General features: G+C 51.5%; 1 protein-coding gene across 33 annotated transcripts in view; it reads right to left on the minus strand.

The window, feature by feature from the left end:
* NCOR1 (nuclear receptor corepressor 1) overlaps positions 1-21,794 on the minus strand; it is a 1,832,391-nt gene that overhangs the window by 212,600 nt on the left and 1,597,997 nt on the right. For all 33 annotated transcript variants that reach the window (XM_085649294.1, XM_085649293.1, XM_085649281.1 and 30 more), the window contains one exon: positions 14,771-14,905. In XM_085649294.1, coding sequence (XP_085505420.1) covers positions 14,771-14,905 — 135 coding nt within the window. The remainder of the gene's footprint in view (positions 1-14,770; positions 14,906-21,794) is intronic.

A 21,794-nucleotide genomic window follows, 5' to 3' on the forward strand; every position in this document is an offset into this window, starting at 1 on the left:
GGGGCACCCCATCCGTAGCCACAAAAGGGGCGAAAAGCAGACAGTGCCGGCGGGTAGTGGAGAGGCCCAAGGACTTGCATGTAGCCAGAGTGTCCTTGAAGCACTCTAGCGAGTGGTCTGCCGAAAAGGCGACGACCATCAAAGGGCATGTTCATTAAGGTAGCCTGGACATCCCCGGAAAAACCAGTCGACCTCAGCCAGGCGTATCGTCGAAGGGCTACCGACGTTGAAATCTTCCTGCCGAGTCGGAGGTGTCCAGTCCACATCGTATGGTAAACTTGACAGCGTCTCTCCCCTCGGCAACTGCATGGGAGAGCACCGCCTGGGCCTCCTCTGGGCACTGGGACAGCACCTGCACTACCAAATCCCACACAGAGTGGGTGTAACGGCCCAACAGACATGAGGTGTTTACCAACCGCAGTCCCAAGCTGGAGGAAGAGGAAAACATCTACCCAAGATGGTCCAGCTTTTTGTATTCCTTATCAGGTGGAGCGTTAGGGAATGCGCCTTTGGACGTTGAGGCTTGGACCACCAAGCTCTCGGGTGGGGTGTTGGGAGACGAAAGTGGGGTCGCCCGGAGTTGGGCAATCATCCTATCCAAAGGAGCCCCTGTTTTGGGCCTGGACCAGTGTAGGAGAGTAGGGTCTGCTTTCTATGGTCACCCCCACTTTTTGCTTTTGCTTCACTGGTTTTCGACTTAGATGTGGCTGTGGGCCTGCTAATCAGACCCACAGCCCAGCTGTTCTCTCTCTAAATTCATACTATGTACTTTAAGTACATAACCCAATTGGTAAGGATCACCTTATAGGTCCCTGTACAGTGTACCTTAGGTACCCAGGGCCCAGGTGTACCCTAGGCCTACCAGGGGCTGCAGCATGTATTATGCCACCCCTGGCTGGCCTTCCATTATCACACAACTGGCTGATCACTCAGCTGGGTCAAGGTTGTGTAATCACCCCTTGCTTAGGCATAGTATTCCTATGCCTACCTTATATATAGACACATGGGTAACCTTTCAGTCACTCCTATGGCAGGCCTTAACAATCCTGAAGGCAGAGTGCTTGGTAACATGTGAGATGGTGCTCTAGCATGAGCTGAGCCTGTCTGCAGATTTCGGAACCATGACCAGAAGTCTTCACCAGGCCCCCAAAAGGCTCAGGGGGAGGGTGGTCCCAAAAAGGATAAAAAGAAAGATGGCCAAAAGAAACCTTGGTGTAACTATTGTAAGTCCAATTCCCATTGGTATAGTGAATGCACCAAAAAGGACAAGCCCCCAGCCGCCATTGCCCCTAAGGCAACTGTACCCCCTAGTCCAGCTGTAAGTGGTGGTTCCCAGCAAAAGGGTGTAATAGGGTTAACCCTGGGAACTGAAGTGGATTCTGGCCTAGCCAGAATACCCACTCAGGCTGTTCTGATCTTTGATGGGGACATAGCTTTGTCCTCTACTATAGGTCCCAGTACCCTGGGCAAGTACAGACAGACTCCTTTTATCAACCAGAGAATGGCTCAGGCCTACAGGGACACAGGTGCTAGTCTCACCATGGTGACACCTGCCTTTGTGGACCCTGGACAGATCATGCTAGGTGAGAATTACCTAGTGACCAACGCTAGCAATGCCACTACCTCTTATAGTGTGGCAATTGTAACTTCTCCTGGAGAGGGGTAACTGGCCTAAAGAAAGTTGTGGTGAGTTCAGATCTTCCTGTAGAGTGTCTGTTGGGAAATGACTAAGCCTGGGCGAAGCACTACGCTACGCTCGCGTAGTTCGCGCTACTTCGCACTACGCGAACTGCACGTAGCACAGTGCGAACACGCGTAGCGTAGTGTTGCGTAGTGCTGCGGTCATTTTTTGCTTGCTCGCGGTCCTCAACGTCAAGTTGGCGACCGCGAGCAAGCAAAATGACATCCCGGCGAGACTTTTTCCTTGTTCGCGATCAGCAACTTCAAGTTGGCGATCGCGAGCATGGAAAATAAACCTCCCGGCGAGATTCCCAACGCGAGGAGGTCAGGTTTCTCATTGCGAGTGGTCGCGTATACTCGCGACCGCTCGCGATGAGAAACTACCAGTTCGCGTTGAGAAAGCTGAAGCTCGAGTAAACTACAGCTCGCACTGTGCAAGATGCCATTTTCAATGATTGCACAGTGCTGGTTGCTTGTCCGCACTGTGCAATCATTGAAAACGACATCTGGCACAGTGCGAACAAGGTACTACGCAGTTCGCGAAGTGCTACGCGTAGCTCGCGTAGTGCGAACTTCACTTTGCGTAGCTTCGCGAAGTGCTACTTCGCGAACTACGCCCAGGCCTAGAAATGACCTTGAAACTTCAGTGTGGGCTGAAGTGGAGTATAGGACCCATGCAGAAATGCCGGGAATAGATGCACATGTCCTTGCTGTGACTAGGTCACAGGCCAAAAAGTGCAACACTGAACAAGTGCTGAATCCTGGGACAATGGACCAGACACAACCCAAGAGAAAGAGCAGTAGGGTAAAGACTGTGCCTTCCCCCCTGCCTCAGGTAGAGGATCAGCCCTCATAGGAGGATGATTCTGAGAGCTCTGAAGGAACTGTCCTAGAAGAACTGGAACCTGACCAGGTTGAGTTTCTTGGGACAGGGGGACCTTCAAGGGCAGATCTGAGGCAGGCACAATTAGACTGTCCTTCTCTTGAACCCCTCTGAGGCTGCAGGGAATGCTCAAGGTACCCATAGAGTGTATTGGGATGAAGGGCTGCTGTACTCAGAGGCTAGAGACCCCAAGCCTGGTGCGTCCAGGAGGTTGGTCATACCATTGAGTATCAGAGGCTTCCTTCTTACCTTGGCCCATGATATTCCCCTTGCAGGACACTTAGGCCAGAATAAGACTTAGGACAGACTTGTCCCTCACTTTCACTGGCCTCACATGTCAGAAGATACCAAGGAGTTTTGTTGCTCCTGTGTCACCTGCCAAGCCAGTGGCAAATCATGTGGCACCACAAAGGCCCCCCTAATACCACTACCTGTGGTGGGGGTTCCCTTTGAGAGACTGGGAATAGACATTGTAGGACCAATGGACCCCCAAACCGCACCTGGGCACAGATTCATACTGGTGATAGTGGACCATGCCACCAGGTATCCAGAAGCTATACCCCTGAGGACCACAACAGCACCTGTTGTGGCAAGGGCCTTACTTGGAGTATTCTCCAGAGTGGGTTTTCCAAAGGAGGTTGTTTCTGACAGAGGTGCCAACTTCATGTCAGGATATTTGACTGCAATGTGGAAGGAGTGTGGTGTCAACTACAAATTCACTACACCCTATCACCCACAATGCAATGGGCATGTTGAGAGGTTCAACAAGACCCTAAAAGGGATGATAAAAGGTTTAGCAGACAAGCTTAGGCGAAGATGGGACATCCTTTTACCCTGCCTTCTGTTTGCTTACAGAGAGGTACCACAAAAGGGGGTTGGCTACAGCCCTTTTGAGCTTTTGTTTGGGCATCCTGTAAGGGGACCCCTGTGTCTAGTAAGGGAAGGATGGGAGAGACCTCTCAGACAACCCAAACTGGATATAGTGGATTATGTACTTGGCCTCCGCTCCAGGATGGCAGAGTATATGAAGAAGGCTTCTAAAAACCTTGAGGCAAGCCAAGAACTCCAAAAAGCTTGGCATGACCAAAAGGCTGTGCTGACTGTGTACCAGCCAGGGCAGAAAGTGTGGGTGTTGGAGCCAGTGGCCCCAGCAGCACTCCAAGACAAATGGTCTGGACCCCACACTATTGTTGAGCAAAAGGGAGAAGTCACCTACTTGGTGGACCTTGGGACTCCCAGAAGCCCCCACAGGGTGCTTCATGTCAACAGACTGAAGGCATATGTTGACAGGGCAGACATGGGCTCACTCATGGCTACAGATGAGGGGCAGGAGGAAGAGAGTGACCCTCTCCCAGACCTGCTGACTCAGAACCCTGATGATGGTTCAGTTGATGGTGTGGTCTTTTCTGACAGCCTCACTAACCATCAGCAACAGGACTGCAGACAAGTTCTGCAGGCCTATAGACGTATGTTCTCACTGACCCCAATTCAGACAAACTGGTGCACCCATGAGGTGGACACTGGTGACAGTCTGCCTGTGAAGAGTAAAATCTACAGGCAACCTGACCATGTCAGGGACTGCATAAAAATTGAGGTACAAAAGATGTTGGAGCTGGGAGTCATTCAACCTTCAGAGAGCCCTTGGGCTAGTCCTGTAGTTCTTGTGCCAAAACCTCACACCCAAGATGGTAAAAGAGAGATGAGGTTTTGCGTGGACTACAGAGGTCTCAATGCTGTCACTAGGACAGATGCCCACCCAATACCTAGGGCAGATGAGCTCATTGACAGATTGGCAGCTGCCAAGTTTTTGAGTACATTTGACCTGACAGCAGGCTACTGGCAAATCAGACTAGCTGAGAGTGCAAAGGCCAAAACTGCTTTCTCAACCCCAGGAGGACATTATCAATTTGTGGTAATGCCCTTTGGCTTGAAGAATGCACCTGCCACTTTCCAAAGGTTGGTGAATCAAGTCCTTACAGGCCTGGATAACTACTGTGCAGCTTATCTTGATGATATTGCTGTCTTTAGCTCCACCTGGGAGGATCACCTGGTCAACCGGAGGAATGTTTTAGAGGCCCTGCAGAAGGCAGGCCTCACTATCAAGGCCACTAAGTGCCAGATAGGGCAGAGCAAGGTTGTGTACCTGGGCCACCTAGTAGGTGGGGGTCAGGTTGAACCACTGGAGAGCAAGATCCAGACCATAAAGAACTGGACTCCTCCAATTACCCAGACTCAGGTCAGAGCTTTCTTGGGCCTGACTGGGTACTACAGAAAGTTTGTTAAGAACTATGGGTCCATTGTGACACCACTTAATGACTTGACCTCTAAGAAAATGCCAAAGAAAGTTCAGTGGACAGTAAGCTGTCAGAAAGCATTTGATGACCTGAAGCAGGCCATGTGCACTGCACCTATTCTGAAAAGTCCAGACTACTCCAAAGAGTTCATTGTCCAGACAGATGCTTCTGAGTTGGGTGTGGGAGCTGTTCTTTCACAACTGAATATAGATGGTCAAGACCAGCCCATTGCTTTTATTAGTAGAAGGCTGACCCCTAGAGAGAAACGTTGGTCAGCTATTGAGAGGGAGGCCTTTGCTGTGGTTTGGGCCCTGAAGAAGCTGAGGCCATACCTGTTTGGCACTCACTTCAAGATTCAGACAGACCATAAGCCCCTCTTGTGGCTAAATCAGATGAAGAGTGAAAATCCCAAACTTCTTAGGTGGTCCATTTCCCTACAGGGGATGGACTTCACAGTGGAACATAAACCTGGGACTGACCATGCCAATGCAGATGGACTCTCCAGATATTTCCACTTAGAACATGAAGACTCAACTGGTCAAGGTTAGTTTAATGTCCCTAAGTTTGGGGGGGGGGGGGGGGTGTGTAGGAGAGTAGGGTCTGCTTTCTATGGTCACCCCCACTTTTTGCTTTTGCTTCACTGGTTTTCGACTTAGATGTGGCTGTGGGCCTGCTAATCAGACCCACAGCCTAGCTGTTCTCGCTCTAAATTCATACTGTGTACTTTAGGTACATAACCCAATTGGTAAGGATCACCTTATAGGTCCCTGCACAGTGCACCTTAGGTACCCAGGGCATAGGTGTACCCTAGGCCTACCAGGGGCTGCAGCATGTATTATGCTACCCCAGGCTGGCCTTCCATTATGACACAACTGGCTGATCACTCAGCTGGGGCAAGGTTGTGTAATCACCCCTTGCTTAGGCATAGTATTGCTATGCCTACCTTCTATATAGGCACATGGGTAACCTATCAGTCACTCCTATGGCAGGCCTTAACAATCCTGAAGGCAGAGTGCTTGGTAACATGTGAGATGGTGCTCTAGCATGAGCTGAGCCTGTCTGCAGCTTTCGGAACCATGTCCTTATAGCTGTTCTATGATATTGCCTACCATATACTCTTAAAGTGCCTTATAATCCTCGTGGTTATGGTAACTATGGTTTGGCTTTATCGAAACATGTCGTGTACGGTGTCTAACACTGTGGAATACTACCCCCACACCATTTCTGGCGATGAGGATAGTATTCCCCCCTTCTAGAGGAGAAGACATATTAAAATCCTGCTACCCAGTTAAAGTTAACCAGAGCCCCAGCATCACAAAATGGATGCTGCTGCCACAGACACAAGTCTGACCTCCTGCTGCTGGGAGTCCTTCCAGCGAGGGAGGCATGGACAATAGGTTTCCTGCCTTGGGAGGTGCTAGCACCACCCTAGACAGGATTTAGTGTATTGGGGCAGGGAGGTATGAATGAAACGAGACACTGCCTGGGCCACACAAGGTGTCCCATGCATAGTCCGGTTCAAACTGGTGCTGGGGCACTCCAGCCCCAGTCCTGGCACGAAACTGGACAAAGGGAAGGCACTCCAGCCCCTCCCTGGTCCCACCCATAGGCGGGACCTAGCAGGTAAACCAGCCCCCCAGATTAGTATAAGAGTGGGAGCTGGGTCCCTAGGACTTGAGATTATCCTGAACCTGCAACTTGAACAGAAACTCTGGACCTTCGACATTCGACTACGGAAGAAGACTGAAGAATCTCCCTTGTGGCCAAGGAGTGGCCACCCTGTGCAAACAGGCACCATCAAGCGACCTGCCGTTTGCTTTGCCCAAGTTCTACAAGGAACAGACTGCAGAGCCCGACCAGCGCCTTGACTTCCAGACTTCTCCGACCCTGATCCACATCCACAGCGAAGCTGAGATCCGTGGAGGCGACGAGCGACGTGGGACCGGCTACCTGGGAAAATTAGCTACTAGCTTCCAGTGCAGCTTCTGAGGCATCCTCGAAGTTGTGCTCTGGGGATTGAGAAGCCCCAACCCCGAGCACCATCTGCACCGAAGATCAGCCCTCCACACTCCACGAGTCCTGCGTGGGGCCCTTCTACATTTTCCTGCTAGACGCGTCTGTCCGGTTACTTGCCCGTTGGCCAGTAGCCTCTGTGACGACGAAACCTTAACTTTACACCGCTGGTTTGGCTCCTCCAGCCTGGCCCTTGCTTCCCTGTGAAAGAGAACAAGCTTGCCAAGGCTTGTTGGGTCCGAATTCGACATCGACGCCGCCGACAGCAAGAGCCTTCGTGGGGCAGCTCGGCTCCTGGTTCTGGTCGTCCTCGACGCCTCCTGGTACCCGTGGCTGCTGCGACAAGCTTCACCTCTTCACCTGCATCTTCACAACATCGCCTGGTTCCTCCCTGGTTCCTTCCCGGCTCCTGGCTGGTGACCTAGACTCTGTCCCCTCTGCTTGCAGGTATCCTCCTTCTTGATTCCATCCTTGGAATCCACTGGACACTCTTCACTGACTGCCTGTCAGCATCTTTCCTTCAGGCATCCATAGGAGTCGACGACGAAACCCGACGCAAGTTCACACCTATGCACCCCCAGCCCGTGGGCTAGGTAACTTGAGTAGTTCGGTGCTCACAAGGGTATTGACTATCCTAGGGTCTAGTTTCCAAGTCTCTAACTCCTAGCTCCTTCCGAAGTGTCCTAAAACTCTTTAATTCTAAACACTACTATTTCTATCGACTTTAACGCATTACGCGTGAGTGTTTCCACTCTGCACCTGAATCCTGTGGGCCTCCCACTTCCTAGCAATTGGTAGTATAGTGTAGCCCCAGCGATTCCCTAGGCCTAGGCCTAACCTGTGTTCGTGACAGTGGTCCTTATACCACTTACTTAGTATATGGTTTGCGTGGCCCCTATGGCCTAACTGTATTACTTACCTGTGTGACTTAATGTATGCTTAAATAAGACTGTGTTTTACTTACCTCGAATCTCATAAAGAGTGCTGAGGTTATTTTGACTAGAATAAATACATTCTATTTTTATATATATCTGTTGTGGTGTCCTTTCATTTGGTATTCAAGGGATTGCAAATGGTATAACAGCTGGCTTCACATGCCATACAGAGTTTAGCCTAAGACTGCTCTTGTCCATGCTACCACTAGGATAGCTGGTCTATAAGGTTGACTTTACAACCAATCACCATAAGGGTTGTTTGGACTGATACAAGGTGTACACTAGAACTAGTGACATCATATATCAGGCCAACTTCTCACAACCAGGTGCCCAAAAGGATGCCAGTTAGGGCTTCATTAAACAGCAGCAGGGGCTCCGAAGAGCTCGCTGCCCGCACATCTGTCAGGAGGTTAAGTCCTGACCTCCACCGTAGGTAGCTCGAGGTTGAGAGCCACGGCCGCCCTACGCAACACCACTGCGTAAGAATCTCCCTCCTCTGTAGCCACAGTAGGTGGACACAACATGCCAAGGTCTGGGGAGGTATCCAGACCACTGGCATCCTCCAACTTCTCTTTCCAGTCCGGATCGTACTCCAACTAGTCAGTTTATGGGTCTCCAGACCCCTCCAGGTCCTCCTCACCCTGCTCTGGTTGCTAATCTGGCCTGACAGAACCAGTGTGGAACAGGGATACAAAAGTACCCCTCGGTGCTGGATTCGGCATCGGTCGACGTCAGTCCGGCCCGTGTCCACATCGGGGTGGAGGTCTGGGTCAACGCCTTCTGGGGACATAACCGGCGTCGGCTGCGGGCGTGGTGCCGGTAGAATCGTCGCCGGTGGAGATGTTATTAGGACGACCGGTGCCGATCCAGATCCAAGAAGACCCTGCGGTACTGAGGCTGAAGCCGCAGGCAGCGAAGGCCCAGCCAGGGTCCCTAGCCGAGTCCCTGGGGCCCGAAGGCATGCCAGCAGAGTCGGGCTGCCCAAAGATGGCATGTATTGCTTCGTAAAAGCTTCAAAGCTGGGCAGGGGTTGCTCGGAGTGCCGAAAAGGGAGGGAAACTAGGAGCCGACACTTCGGGCTCTGTACGCGGAGCCGCGGGAGGGGACCACCCGCATCCCTCGTCGCGTCGCCCGACAGACGGGGAGAAGTTGAAGAGCGACAATGCTTCTTCGACTTCTTGTGCTTCGACCTACCTGAGAAGTGCGAAGGATTCGAAGAGGAGTGGTGGTGGTGGCTACGTCACCGGTATCTCGACCTCCCGCGCGACCTGGAATGCCGGGCCTTGAGAAGCTTTCAGGACCACTCCGCAAAGACTTTGGATTCATGGTCCGGCAGTCGGAGCAGGAATTGGGATCGTGGTCGCGTTCCAGGCACCACAGGCACACGCGGTGCGGATCCGTCACAGACATCAGTTTTCGGCAGGAACCGCAAGCCATGAAACCGGGCATCCCTAATGTGCATCAGGGGCCGAAGACTCAAAAAAGATATCAACAAAAGTCGTCAAAAAGTTACTGAAGGTACCGCTGTCTCCGGATTTGCGCTGGCTGGTACGGAAAAAGAAATAACCGACGTCAGTGCGCGAGGGCGGCGTCTAATTAGCTACTGCGAAGTCATCCCAGCGACCACGACGCCAGCGGCGAACACGGAGCCGACTGATGCCACCTTTCGACGCGCAGGGGTACTGCCGACGAAAAAATTCTCCGAATCCAGTCTGACACCTGGGGGTAATTCTAAAAGTAAGGAATCTATAACTAATTGTCTCTTTCAGATACATTTTTTTACATTTCTTTGACTTTCAGTGTTGGTAGGAGAAGAGAGACAATAAGTATATTAAACAATTAAAGTACATGAAGTCATATTATACATATACAGATGTCAAATGGGGTCTTTAGAAAAGCCATTAAAAAGGTGGCTCCCCCAAGAGTAATTCATAACCTAATTTCTGTTCTGTGCGATGGCCCAAAATCAGAACATCATAAAGCACACGTTACTTACTTGTGTGAATTTATATCTGTAAGAGACATTAGTTAGTGGTAGATTCCTTACCATAGAATATCCCCAGGCGTCAGACTGGATCCAGAAAGTTTTTCGTCAGCAGTACCCCTGCGCGTCGGTAGGCGTCGTCGTACGGCTCCACGTACGCCGCAGCTACCGAGGTGACGTTGTCGGAGCTACTTAGACGCGCCCATGCGCACGGATGTTTGTTCTGTACACGACTTTTCCGAGCCAGGAACGCAGAGCCATGCCAGAGACAGACTACTGGTGCAATAGAACTAGGGTCCTGAAAGGGATGACCTGAACCCTAGAGAACAGTTCGCAGTACGGGAAGGATGGGCAGGCGGTAATGAATCAATCACTAACGAATGACTCTTACAGATAGATCGTTACACAAGTAAGTAACTTGTGCATCTGAAAGAGACAAGTTAGTGATAGATTCCTTACCATTGAATACATACCCAAGCAATACCAACCCCGGTGGTGGGTGTACGAAGTGAGATTACACCAGAAAGTCACGGAGAACTGAACGGCCAAAGAAGCCTTCTCTCCAGGCCTGACTGTCAAGGCAATATTTCTTAGTGAAAGTATGCAGCGAGGCCCACGTGGCTGCCTGACAGATGTCTTGCAGGGGGACACCGCGTCCCAATGCTGTAGTAGCTGCTGTCGCCATGGTAGAATGGGTGCGTAGCCCAACCGGAGGTTCCTTTTTTGCCAGAGAGTAACAGGCTTTAATGCACAAGACACCCCATCGGGAGATAGTGCGCTTGTGCACAGCCCGGCCTTTCTTGGCGCCCACGTAGCCAAAAAGAGCTGGTCATCCACCGGGAACTGTTGTGTGCGGTAGAGATAGAACGACAGCATACGTTTTGGGTCCAGAGGGTGGAGCCTCTCCTCTTCTCTTGAAGGGTGCGGAGGCGGAAAGAAAGTGGGCAGAGTGACAGTTTGCCTGTGATGAAAGGCAGAGACTACTTTTGGTAGAAAGAAGGGATGCGGACAAAGCACAACCTTATCCGGATGAATCGCCAGGAAAGGAGGTTTACAGGAAAGAGCTTGGAGCTCACTCACCCGCCGAGCGGAGGTGATGGCCACCGGAAAGACAGTTTTCAAAGTTAATAACCGCAAAGGACAGTTATGACGAGGCTCAAAGGGAGCGCACATCAAGTATGTGAGAACCAGGTTTAAGTCCCATTGAGGCATCACAAAAGGAATAGGAGGGAAAAGGTGAGTAATGCCTTTGAGAAATCTGTTGACAACTGGGGTCTTGAAAAGAGAGGGCTGTTCAGGCAGCCTAAGAAAGGCTGAAAGAGCAGAAAGGTAGCCCTTGATAGTGCCCAGAGAGGAGCCCTGCTGGGCCAAAGAAAGAAGGAACAATAGGACCTCAGAAAGAGGGGCAGCAAGAGGATCAACAGATTTCGCTGTGCACCATGCCACAGATTTTTTCCACCGACAGGCGTATACAGTTTTAGTGGAGGGACGCCGGGCTGCCAAAATCACATTACAGACTTCGGGAGGCAAGTCAAATGGAATCAGCTGTTGCTGCTCAATCTCCACGCAAGGAGGTGGAGCCTGGACAGGTTTGGGTGGAGGACCGTCCCCTGCGACAGGAGATCCTCCCGAAGAGGCAGTCGGATTGGGGGATCGATCGATAGACTGAGTAGCTCGGGTTACCAGTATCTTCGTGTCCAATCCGGAGCCACAAGGATGACTTGGGCCCGGTCGCGCCTGATCTTCTTCAGCATTCTGGGCAGAAGTGGTATAGGCGGAAAGGCGTAAAACAGAGCGGAAAGGCGTACAACAGACCGGAAGTCCACTAGCGATGAAAAGCGTCTCCGAGCGAGTGCCGCCTTGGAAACTCCAACGCGCAGATCCGCTGACATTGCACGTTCTCTTTGGTGGAGAATAGATCTAACCAAGGTTCTCCCCATTGCTGAGAGAGACCTAGTGCCACCTCCGAGTGAAGCTGCCATTCGTGATCCATGATGCACCGGCGGCTGAGATCGTCCGCCCCGGTGTGCACAGAACCTGCAAAGTGTTGAACCACCAGTAGAATGCCCTGGTGGTCCAGCCACGTCCAGAGGTGCAGCGCCTCCTGACATAGGGTACACGACCCCACCCGCCTCGCTAGTTGCAGTACCACATGGCGGTGGTGCTGTCCGAGAACCCCTGCACTACTGTCCTCCTGACCGAGGGAAGGAATGGTTTGTGTGCAAGCAGGATCGATGTAAGCTCCAACTGATTGATATGAAGCTTGGACTCTGCCGGAGACCAGAGGCCTCTGATCTCCGCCTCCCCCTTATGGCCGCCCCATCCCTGGAGGGACACCTATGTTACCATTGTGTGCTCCGGTTGGGGAAGGAAGAGGGATCTGACGTTCATGGACGCGCTGTTCGGGAAGATAAACCCGAACTCGCACCATGTCCACAATCGCTCCAATCAAGAGGAGCTTCCGTGAGGGAACCAGATGTGACTTTGGCAAATGGATGGAGAACCCCAGCAAATGCAGGAGGTTGGCCGTAGGTTGGAGGTGTGAGACTGCTTGGGGCGAGCCCGCCCTCAACAGCCAGTAGTCGAGATAGGGGGAAGACTGAAACCCTTGATATGCGCAGATGAGCTGCGACCACCGCCATCACTTCTGTGAACACCTGAGGGGCACTGGTAAGGCCAAAAGGGAGTACCGGGAACTGAAAGCGGAAGTATTTTGAACTGTTTCTTCCGAAGGAAGTAAGTGACGTAAGGACGCAGGCCCTTGTCCTTCCTTGGAATCAAGAAGTAGTGGGAATAACAACCACGACCTACTATTGGCGTCGGAACGCGCTCGACGGCCCCCTCTGACCAAGAGGGCTGGAATGGCCTGCTGGAGAAGTGTCAAGTGATCCACCAACATGCGGTGGTACGGAGGGGGCAGGGCCGGAGGTGCAGTCCGGAATGGGAGGGAGTAGCCCCTTCGGACGCTCTGCAAAAACCCAACTGTCCCAAATGATGGTGCGCCAGTGTGGGAGGCGATGGCGAATCGTGCCGCCCACATGCGTTTGGTGGGCCCGAAACCCCACGGATTAAGAGGGTTTGGAGGCCGTGGTAGCAGCAGACTGACCAGGCCGCTGGTCCCGTGACCGACCTCTGCGGGTCCCCTTTCAGCGGCTGCGCCGAGAGTGCTGCTGCGCAGGCCGGCGGCTTTGAAAGGAATGTGTTTGGGCACCTCGTCCCTGCCAGGAAAGGAACGAAAGGCAGATCCCGAGGGAGTGAGCGTGGCGGAAAGGCCCAAGCACTGGGCCGTTGCCCGGGAGTCCTTAAAACGTTCCATCTGAGTGGTCACCCAAGAGGCACGTGCCATCAAAGGGTATGTCCAACAAAGCATTCTGGACATCCCCTGAGAAGCCAGAGGCTCTGAGCCAGGCGTAACTAGCCTTTATTATTATTATTATTTTTTTGTGTACCCTATCCGGAGGTGCGGAAGGGAAAGCGCTGGGGGAAGCAGAGGCCTGGACAACAATTTGTCGGGTGTTATGTGAGGAAACTGGGGTCGACCGGGGCCAGGCGATGCCGTTGTGCCACACTCCTATCTACAGGAGTACCTGAGGGGGACGTGGACCAGGTGCCCAGAGGATGTCTAAGTGCGTGATTAAAGGGCAGCAGCGGCTCCGTGGAGGAGGCCCCTGGCCGAATCACCTCAGTCAGGAGATTGGTCCTGAGAGACACCGTAGGGAACTTGAGGTTAAGAGCCTCAGTCACCCTGCGCAACACCACAGAAAATGTCCCATCTTGCTCCGTAGCCACGGAGGAAGAGGCAAGTGTACTTGGGCGTGTAGATAAATTCCAGATCGCTCAGATCCTCCGCATTGGCCTCTTAGTGTGGTGCATCCCCACACTGAGCCATGAGAGGGTCCCTAGACCCCTCCCAGGGCAAAGAATGGGTGACAATTGGCACCGAGGTTGGAAGCAGCGGCTGCGCCGATGCCAGGAGCCAATGGCGGGGCCGAGGCCGGAGTCAACAGAGTCCCAGGGTAACTTGCCGGGGCCAAAGGCGGCGGCATGGGGGCAAAACCACCCAACAGTTCCACGGGGCCCAAAGGCGCTCCTGAGGAACCCGAAGGAGCAAATAAAAGGCCCATGGCCGATAGGAACACTTGTATTCCTTCCGGAGTCACGTACGGCCCCGGAGAAGGCGGGTACGCAGCAGGCAACAACGGAGGCTCCACTGGAGCCGCGAGGGAGTGACAACCCGCTCCCTCCACCGCGTCCCGCGACCAGTGAGGGGTAGGCGAAGAGCGATGCCGCGTCTTCGACCTGGTATAGCGCTTCGACTTACCTGACCCCGATGCTACAAATGATGGTATAGGCACCGCGACCGCCCCTCGACTGCCCACGGGACATTGAGTGGCGCAGAACTATTGCTGGACTACAAAGAACTGCCGGGAACGCTCCCGCAAGTCTTCGGCGCCATGGCCCGACAACTGGGGCACGTCTCTGGGTCATGGGCGTGCCCCAAGCAGAAGAGACACACGACATGCTGGTCCTCCGCTGACATGTTCAGATGGCAGGCCCTACAGGACTTAAACCCGGGCATCCTTACTGCACCAGGAGTCGAGTACTCGACAAAACAAGAGAAACAAGTTCTCAAAAACCAAGTTAAAATATTAACTAGGGGTACCACTCTCTCTATCGGATCTGTGGTTGCTGGCACGAAAAAAAAAAGAACTGACGTTAGTGCGCGTGGGCGCGTCTAAGTAGCTCAGACGACGTCATCTCGGCGGCTACGACGCCGCCTACCGACGCGCACGGGTACTGCTGACGAAAAACTTTCCGGATCCAGTCTGACGCCTGGGGATATTCTAAGGTAAGGAATCTATAACTAACGTGTCTCTTTCAGATTAAGTAATTAAAGGCTGTTTTTTTATTTTTCTTTCGTCTACTAAATGTTTTGAAGACATTACAGTGAAGACTTTTGACCATAAAAATACAGACTCACTTTCTGACTGGCTCGGTTTACAGGCTTCTTGCTGGTGGTAAGATTCCAATTTCTCAGGTGCAGGCATGGGGGAACTTGCCGGGCTGATTACCTCAATTGGCTCACCGGGTGGCTCATATCGGTGCGAAGATGACACTGCAGAGTTCAAAACATTAGTGTAAGAAAAAAGTGTTCTATACGGTAGAAGAATTCACAGAAAATAAGAAATAGTTACTTACCTGTAAACATAGTTCTCCATCAAGGATATCTTCAGCATATTTATACGGCTGTCAGGTTGGACATCAAAAAACCCACCTCCATTTTGATAGATATATATATATATTACCTACTGGCGGTCGCCAGTAGGTAGTTATAGTTAGGACCACGTTTCCATAGGAAATCCGCAACATTCTATTTTGAATAACTTTAGCGCCGGTCGACGAATCCTCGCGAATTTTTCAAAATAGGTGGGGCGCTACGTTACGCTCCTTCCCTGAAAGTCTCGGGGGGATTCGTCAAGCGGGGGCTGAGATAAAAGGGGGGTCCCAAAACGCGTTTTTCCCATGCATTTTTCCATAGGACCTTTAGACAGGGCTACAGCCCGAACGGCTGAACAGAATTACTAGAAATTTGGCAGAGAGGTAGTCCTCAGGTCAAGGAAGTGCCTTTTGTAGGTTTGGTGTAAATCTGTTCAGTAGATTCTGAGAAAATAGCCTTTAAATCAATATATATATCTGAGCCAGCTTACGGTGCGGTTACGGTACGCTTACCGTACGCGTACGGTGGCGTGCGCGAGCGCGATTCTGATTGGCTCTTAGATCTTAGTAAACATTCGAATCGGCCGAAACCAGGAAGCGGCGGCCGCCATTTTCTCTCTCGCACTGAGAGTGATGTTTAAAATCTAAAGCACAAAAACATGTAAAGGGGCTGTTTAGACAGCTCCCACACACATAGCAATGTTGAGGGAGTCCCCAAAGATCCCCCAAGGCCAAAAACGGAATTTTTATATTTTCGCTAATTTCGCCGATTACGCTTACCGTACGTGTACGGTAAAAAATTATAAAAAAAAAAAAATTATCCACACTCTCCCCACCCCGTGTGCAATTGGTGCCCGAAGGGCACCAATTGTGCATGGCTTAGTATTGATGAGTTAAACTAAAATATTTAAAAAAAAAATAATTAAAAAAAAAATTATCCACACTCTCTCCACCCCGTGTGCAACTGGTGCCCAAAGGGCACCATTTGTGCATGGCTTCTAACATATACGAAAAATTAAAATATTACCTTTCAAAACGAAGTGCATCATATGTCCTCCATGTGCGCACGGTGCGCGAAGCGCATCGTGCGTACATGGCCCATCTAGCGTAACGTGGGCACGCGGCACTAACTGCGTAAAGTGGGCGCGCTGTGCGCGAAGCGCACCGTGCGCGCACGGAACGAACTGCGTTAAGTGGGCGCGCACGCCACGAATGGCGTAAAGTAACTTAGCGTTTAAAAAACCATACAAATTCACTGAAAAAACCATAGGTTTCACACACGTTATAGTTAGGAATTAGCATTTAAAAAACCTTGCAAATTCACTGAAAAAACCATAGGTTTCACACATGTTATAGTTAGCGGAAATTTTACTGATAAAAAACCAATGAAATTCCCCCGTTATAGTTAGTGCAGGCAACTATAACTCACGCGACCGCAATCTTCTGCTGATGACATACGTGTCTTTATGAAAAAAAAATATTTGTAATATATGTATAGCTAAAAATGTATGGAAGAAGACATGGGCAAATAAGTGTCTAAATACAGTATTAGCATCAGCAGAGGATTGCGGTCGCGTGAGTTATAGTTGCCTGCACTAACTATAACGGGGGAATTTCATTGGTTTTTTATCAGTAAAATTTCCGCTAACTATAACATGTGTGAAACCTATGGTTTTTTCAGTGAATATATATATATATATATATATATATATATATATACTGAAAAAACCATAGGTTTCACACATGTTATAGTTAGCTGGACATTTCACTCGTAAAAAACCAATGAAATTCCCCCGTTATAGTTAGTGCAGGCAACTATAACTCACGCGACCGCAATCCTCTGCTGATGATGTCAGATATTACATCACTGTATTTAGACACCCATTTACCCATGTCTTCTTCCATTAATCTTTAGCTATACATATATTTCAAATATTTATTTTTCATAAAGACACATATGTCATCAGGGATGTAATATCTGACATCATCAGCAGAGGATTGCGGTCGCGTGAGTTATAGTTGCCTGCACTAACTATAACGGGGGAATTTCATTGGTTTTTTACGAGTGAAATGTCCAGCTAACTATAACATGTGTGAAACCTATGGTTTTTTCAGTGAATATAGATATAGATATATATATATACATATATATATATTTGTAGCATGTTTGGGTCGGCTGTGTTCTATTTGTTTCTCTTGAAAGAACGTTTTTGAGTCAGGAGTTGCAGTGCACCTACTCCTCTTGATGTAAACTGCGCATGGGAACCGACTGCATGTTAGATTCTTTTTCTGCACAATGGGTGTAAGGCTGCATGGAGTGTGAATTATTGTAATGTGCAGAGAGAACAAATGTACTTTAAAGATGTGACTCATTAGAGGCGCATTCGGGAAGAAGCTTGCAGGGTAGGTAGCATTTTCTGTTCATACAATGTGTGGCTTTAGATACACATGCTTAGCAACGACTGAATAGCAGTACCCTCCCAGTTGCGGTGGCTAGTTCAAGGATGAAGCAATTGTCTGAAAAAACATTCTTAGTACTGCGTGGATCATTAAGGCTTGTTGATGGGCATAGAGATTTGCCCTTTTTATATACATTTTATAGCTTGAGGGTAGGCGCTTTTGGTGAATGTCACGTTACAGGAAGGGTTCTCCTCTAATTGCTTTAGGAGACTTATCAAATATGATGTTGTGAACTTGGACGGCTCCTTCAAACCGGATATATAGTTATTTATTTGTAATACAGGACTACTGATGTTCTTGAGGAACAAGTTACTTACCTTCGGTAACGATATATCTGTAGGTAACATTAGTTAGTTAGATTCCTCACCTTAGAATATCCCCAAGCGTCAGGGTGGATCCGGAAATAAATTTTTTTCGTCAGCAATACCCTTGCGCGTCGCTAGGCGTCGTCTGCGGCTCCTCATCCGTCGTCGGCATCGCCGGGATGACGTCGGAGTACTTAGACGCCGCCTTCGCGCGCGGACTTCAGTTCTTGTACATAGCTTTCTGCGCCAGGAACGCAGAGCCATGCAAGAGAACGACACTGGTGCCAAGAATCTAGGGCCCTGAAAGGGATGACCTTAACCCTAGATATCGGTTCGCAGAACGGGGAGGATGGTTGGGGCGGTGAGAAATCTAACTAACTAATGTTTCTTACAGATATATCGTTACCTAAGGTAAGTAACTTGTTCATTTGAAAGGAACACGTTAGTTAGATTCCTCACCTTAGAATAGATACCCCAGCAATACCAACCCCGGTGGTGGGTCTTCGAACCAAGATCACACCAGGAAGTCCTGGAGAACGCAACGGCCAAAGAAGCCATCTCTCCGGACTTGGCTGTCCAGCCAATAATGTTTGGCAAACGTGTGCAGCGAGGCCCACGTTGCTGCCAGACAAATGTCCTGCAAAGAGACTCCCCGTCCCAGGGCAGTAGTCGCCGCTGGGCCCTCAGCCGCACAGGAGGTTCCTTCTTAGCTAAGGAATAACAGGACTTAATGCACAAAACGACCCACCAAGAGATGGTTCGCTTGTGCACCGCCCGCCCCTTCTTAGCGCCCACGTAGCCAACAAAGAGTTGGTCCTCCACCCGGAACTGTTTTGTGCGGTCCAGATAAAGGACAGCGCCCGTTTTGGGTTCAGACGGTGGAGCCTCTCTTCCTCTTTCGAGGGATGCGGAGGCGGAAAGAAGGTGGGCAGTGTAACAGATTGGCCGGTGAAAAGCAGTTACCACCTTAGGGAGAAAGGAAGGACGAGTCCTGAGAACAACCTTGTCCAGATGGACAGAAAGGAAAGGAGGCTTAGAAGAGAGAGCCTGGAGCTCACTCACCCTTCTAGCAGAGGTGATGGCAACCAGGAAAGCAGTCTCAAAGGGAGCGCACATCAGATAGGTCAACACTAGGTTCAAATCCCACTGAGGCATTACGAAAGTGAAAGGAGGAAACATGTGAGTAATGCCATTAAAGAATCGAGAAACAACAGGAGATTTAAAAAGAGAAGGCTGATCAGGAAGCCGTAAGAAAGCAGAAATAGCCAAAAGGTATCCCTTGAGGGTGCCCAGAGCAGAGCCCTGCTGGGCCAGGGAAAGAAGAAAGAGGAGAACCTCAGAAAGAGAGGCGGAAAGGGGATCCACAGCCTTTGCTGTGCACCATGCCACAAATTTGTTCCACCTGCAGGCATATACCGATTTAGTGGAGGGATGCCTGGCTGCCAGAATTATATTACAGACTTCAGGAGGCAAGTCAAATGGCATCAACTGTCGCCGCTCAATCTCCACGCATGGAGGTGGAGGCTGGACAGGTTCGGGTGGAGGACCGTCCCCTGCTGCTGCGACAGAAGGTTCTCCTGAAGAGGCAGTCGAATCGGGGATCGATCAATAGACTGAGTAGCTGGGGATACCAGTATCTTCGTGCCCAATCCGGAGCCACAAGGATGACTTGGGCCCGGTCGCGCCTGATCTTCTTCAACACTCTGGGCAGAAGTGATATAGGCGGAAAGGTGTACAACAGACCGGAACTCCACTCGCGAAGAAAAGCGTCTCCTAGCGAGTGCCGCCTTGGAAATTCCAACGCACAGAACTGATGACATTGCGCGTTCTCTTCGGTGGCGAATAGATCTAACCAAGGCTCTCCCCACTGCCGAAAGAGTCCTTGCGCCACGTCCGAGTTCAGACGCCATTCGTGATCCATCATGCACCGGCGGCTGAGCTCGTCCGCTCTGGCGTTCAGAGAGTCCGCCAGGTGTTGAACCACCAGGGTGATGCCCTGATGTTCCAGCCATGTCCAGAGGCGCAGAGCCTCCTGACAAAGGGTCCACGACCCCCACCCCGCCCTGTTTGTTGCAATACCACATGGCGGTGGTGTTGTCCATGAACACCTGAACTACACTCCCCTGAACAGAGGGAAGGAATGCCTTCAGTTTAAGTAGGATTGCCCGCAGCTCCAATAGGTTGATATGGAGCCGGGACTCCGCCGGAGACCAGGCGCCTCTGATCTCCGCCTCTCCCATGTGGCCCCCCCATCCCAGGAGGGACGCATCCGTCACCACTACGTGCTCCGGTAGGGGTAGGGAGAGGGATCTGCCACTGACCCAATCGCAGTCCGTGAGCCACCACTGCAACTGTCTTGCAGTGCCCTTCGAGATCAAGACATGGTCGGACAGGTTGCCCCGATGCTGGGCCTACTGAAACTTCAGGTCCCACTGCAGAGCCCGCATCTGCCACCTGGCGTGATGTACCAGCAGGATGCAGGAGGCCATCAGACCCAGGAGCCGCAGCACCAACCTGACCGGAACCCGGGATAAAGACCGAAAGATCGGAATCAGAGCCTGAATATCCCAAACCCGCTGTTCCGGAGGATAGACCCGGAACTGCGCAGAGTCCAGAACCACTCCGATGAAGCGGAGCTTCTGGGAGGGACTCAGATGCGACTTCGGCACATTGATGGAAAACCCCAGAAAATGCAGGAGATCGGCCGTAGTCTGGAGGTGGGAGACGACTGCCTGGGGCGAGCCTGCCTTCAACAACCAGTCGTCGAGATAGGGGAAGACTGGAACCCCTAATCTGCGCAGATGAGCTGCGACCACCGCCATCACTTTCGTGAACACCCGAGGGGCACTGGTGAGGCCGAAGGGGAGCACGGTAAACTGAAAATGCTCGTGGCCCACTGTGAACCGCAGGTAACGCCGGTAGGCTGGCAGGACGGGGATGAGGAAATAAGCGTCCTGCAAGTCCAACGCTACCATCCAGTCTCCAGGGTCTAGGGCAGCCAGAACCGGAGCTAAGGTGAGCATCTTGAACTTATCCTTCCGGAGGAAGGCGTTGACGCTCCTGAGGTCCAAGATAGGGCGTAGGCCCCATTTGCCCTTCTTGGGAACCAAAAAGTAGTGGGAATAACAACCCTGACCTACTTCTGGGCAAGGAACGTGCTCGATGGCCCCCTTGGCCAAGAGGGCCGTAACTTCCTCCTGCAGAAGTTGCACGTGATCCCCCGACATGCGGTGGTACTGCGGTGGCATGGCTGGAGGGGACGCCTCGAAGGGGAGGGAGTAGCCCCTTCAGACAATTTGCAGCACCCACCTGTCCGATGTGATCGTATGCCAGTGGAGCAGGTGATGGCGAATTCTGCCTCCCACTGGTGTGGAATGGGCCTGAAAGCTCGGACTAGGAGGGCTTTGAGGCAGATGCTGCTGGGGCAAATGTGGGCGGACCGGCTCTCTGTATCCCTGCTCCGCCTCGGCGGAATCCACATCCGCGACCGCGTTGAGGCTGGCTCTGCGGCCTGTGGCTAGACGGATGTGAGGGGGCGCCCCTTCCTTGGCCACGAAAGGGGCTAAAAGCGGAAGTTTGCGGGCGCGGGCCGAAAGGCCCAAGGACCTGGCCGTAACCCTGGAGTCCTTAAAGCGCTCCAGCCCACTATCCGCTTTGTCTCCAAAAAGGCGACGGCCATCCAAGGGCATGTCCATGAGGGTGCTCTGGACATCCCCAGAGAAATTCGTGGATCTCAGCCAGGCGTGGCGACGAATCGCCACCGTGGTCGCAATTGCCCTGCCTAGTGAGTCCGTTGTGTCCAGCCCACTTCGTATTGAATACAGTGCCGCATCCCGCCCCTCTGCAAGAGCCTGGGCGAGCCGTGTCTGGACCTCCTCCGGACACTGGGTCAGCACGTCAGCCACCGTATCCCACAAGGAGTGGGTGTAACGGTCCAAAAGGCACGCGGTGTTGATAGACCGCAACCCCAATCTAAGTGAGGGCAACATTTTCTTCCCAAACTGTTCCAACTTTTTGGATTCC

Source organism: Triturus cristatus, chromosome 3_2 (genome assembly GCF_964204655.1).
Source record: "Triturus cristatus chromosome 3_2, aTriCri1.1, whole genome shotgun sequence".
NCBI lineage: Eukaryota > Metazoa > Chordata > Amphibia > Caudata > Salamandridae > Triturus > Triturus cristatus.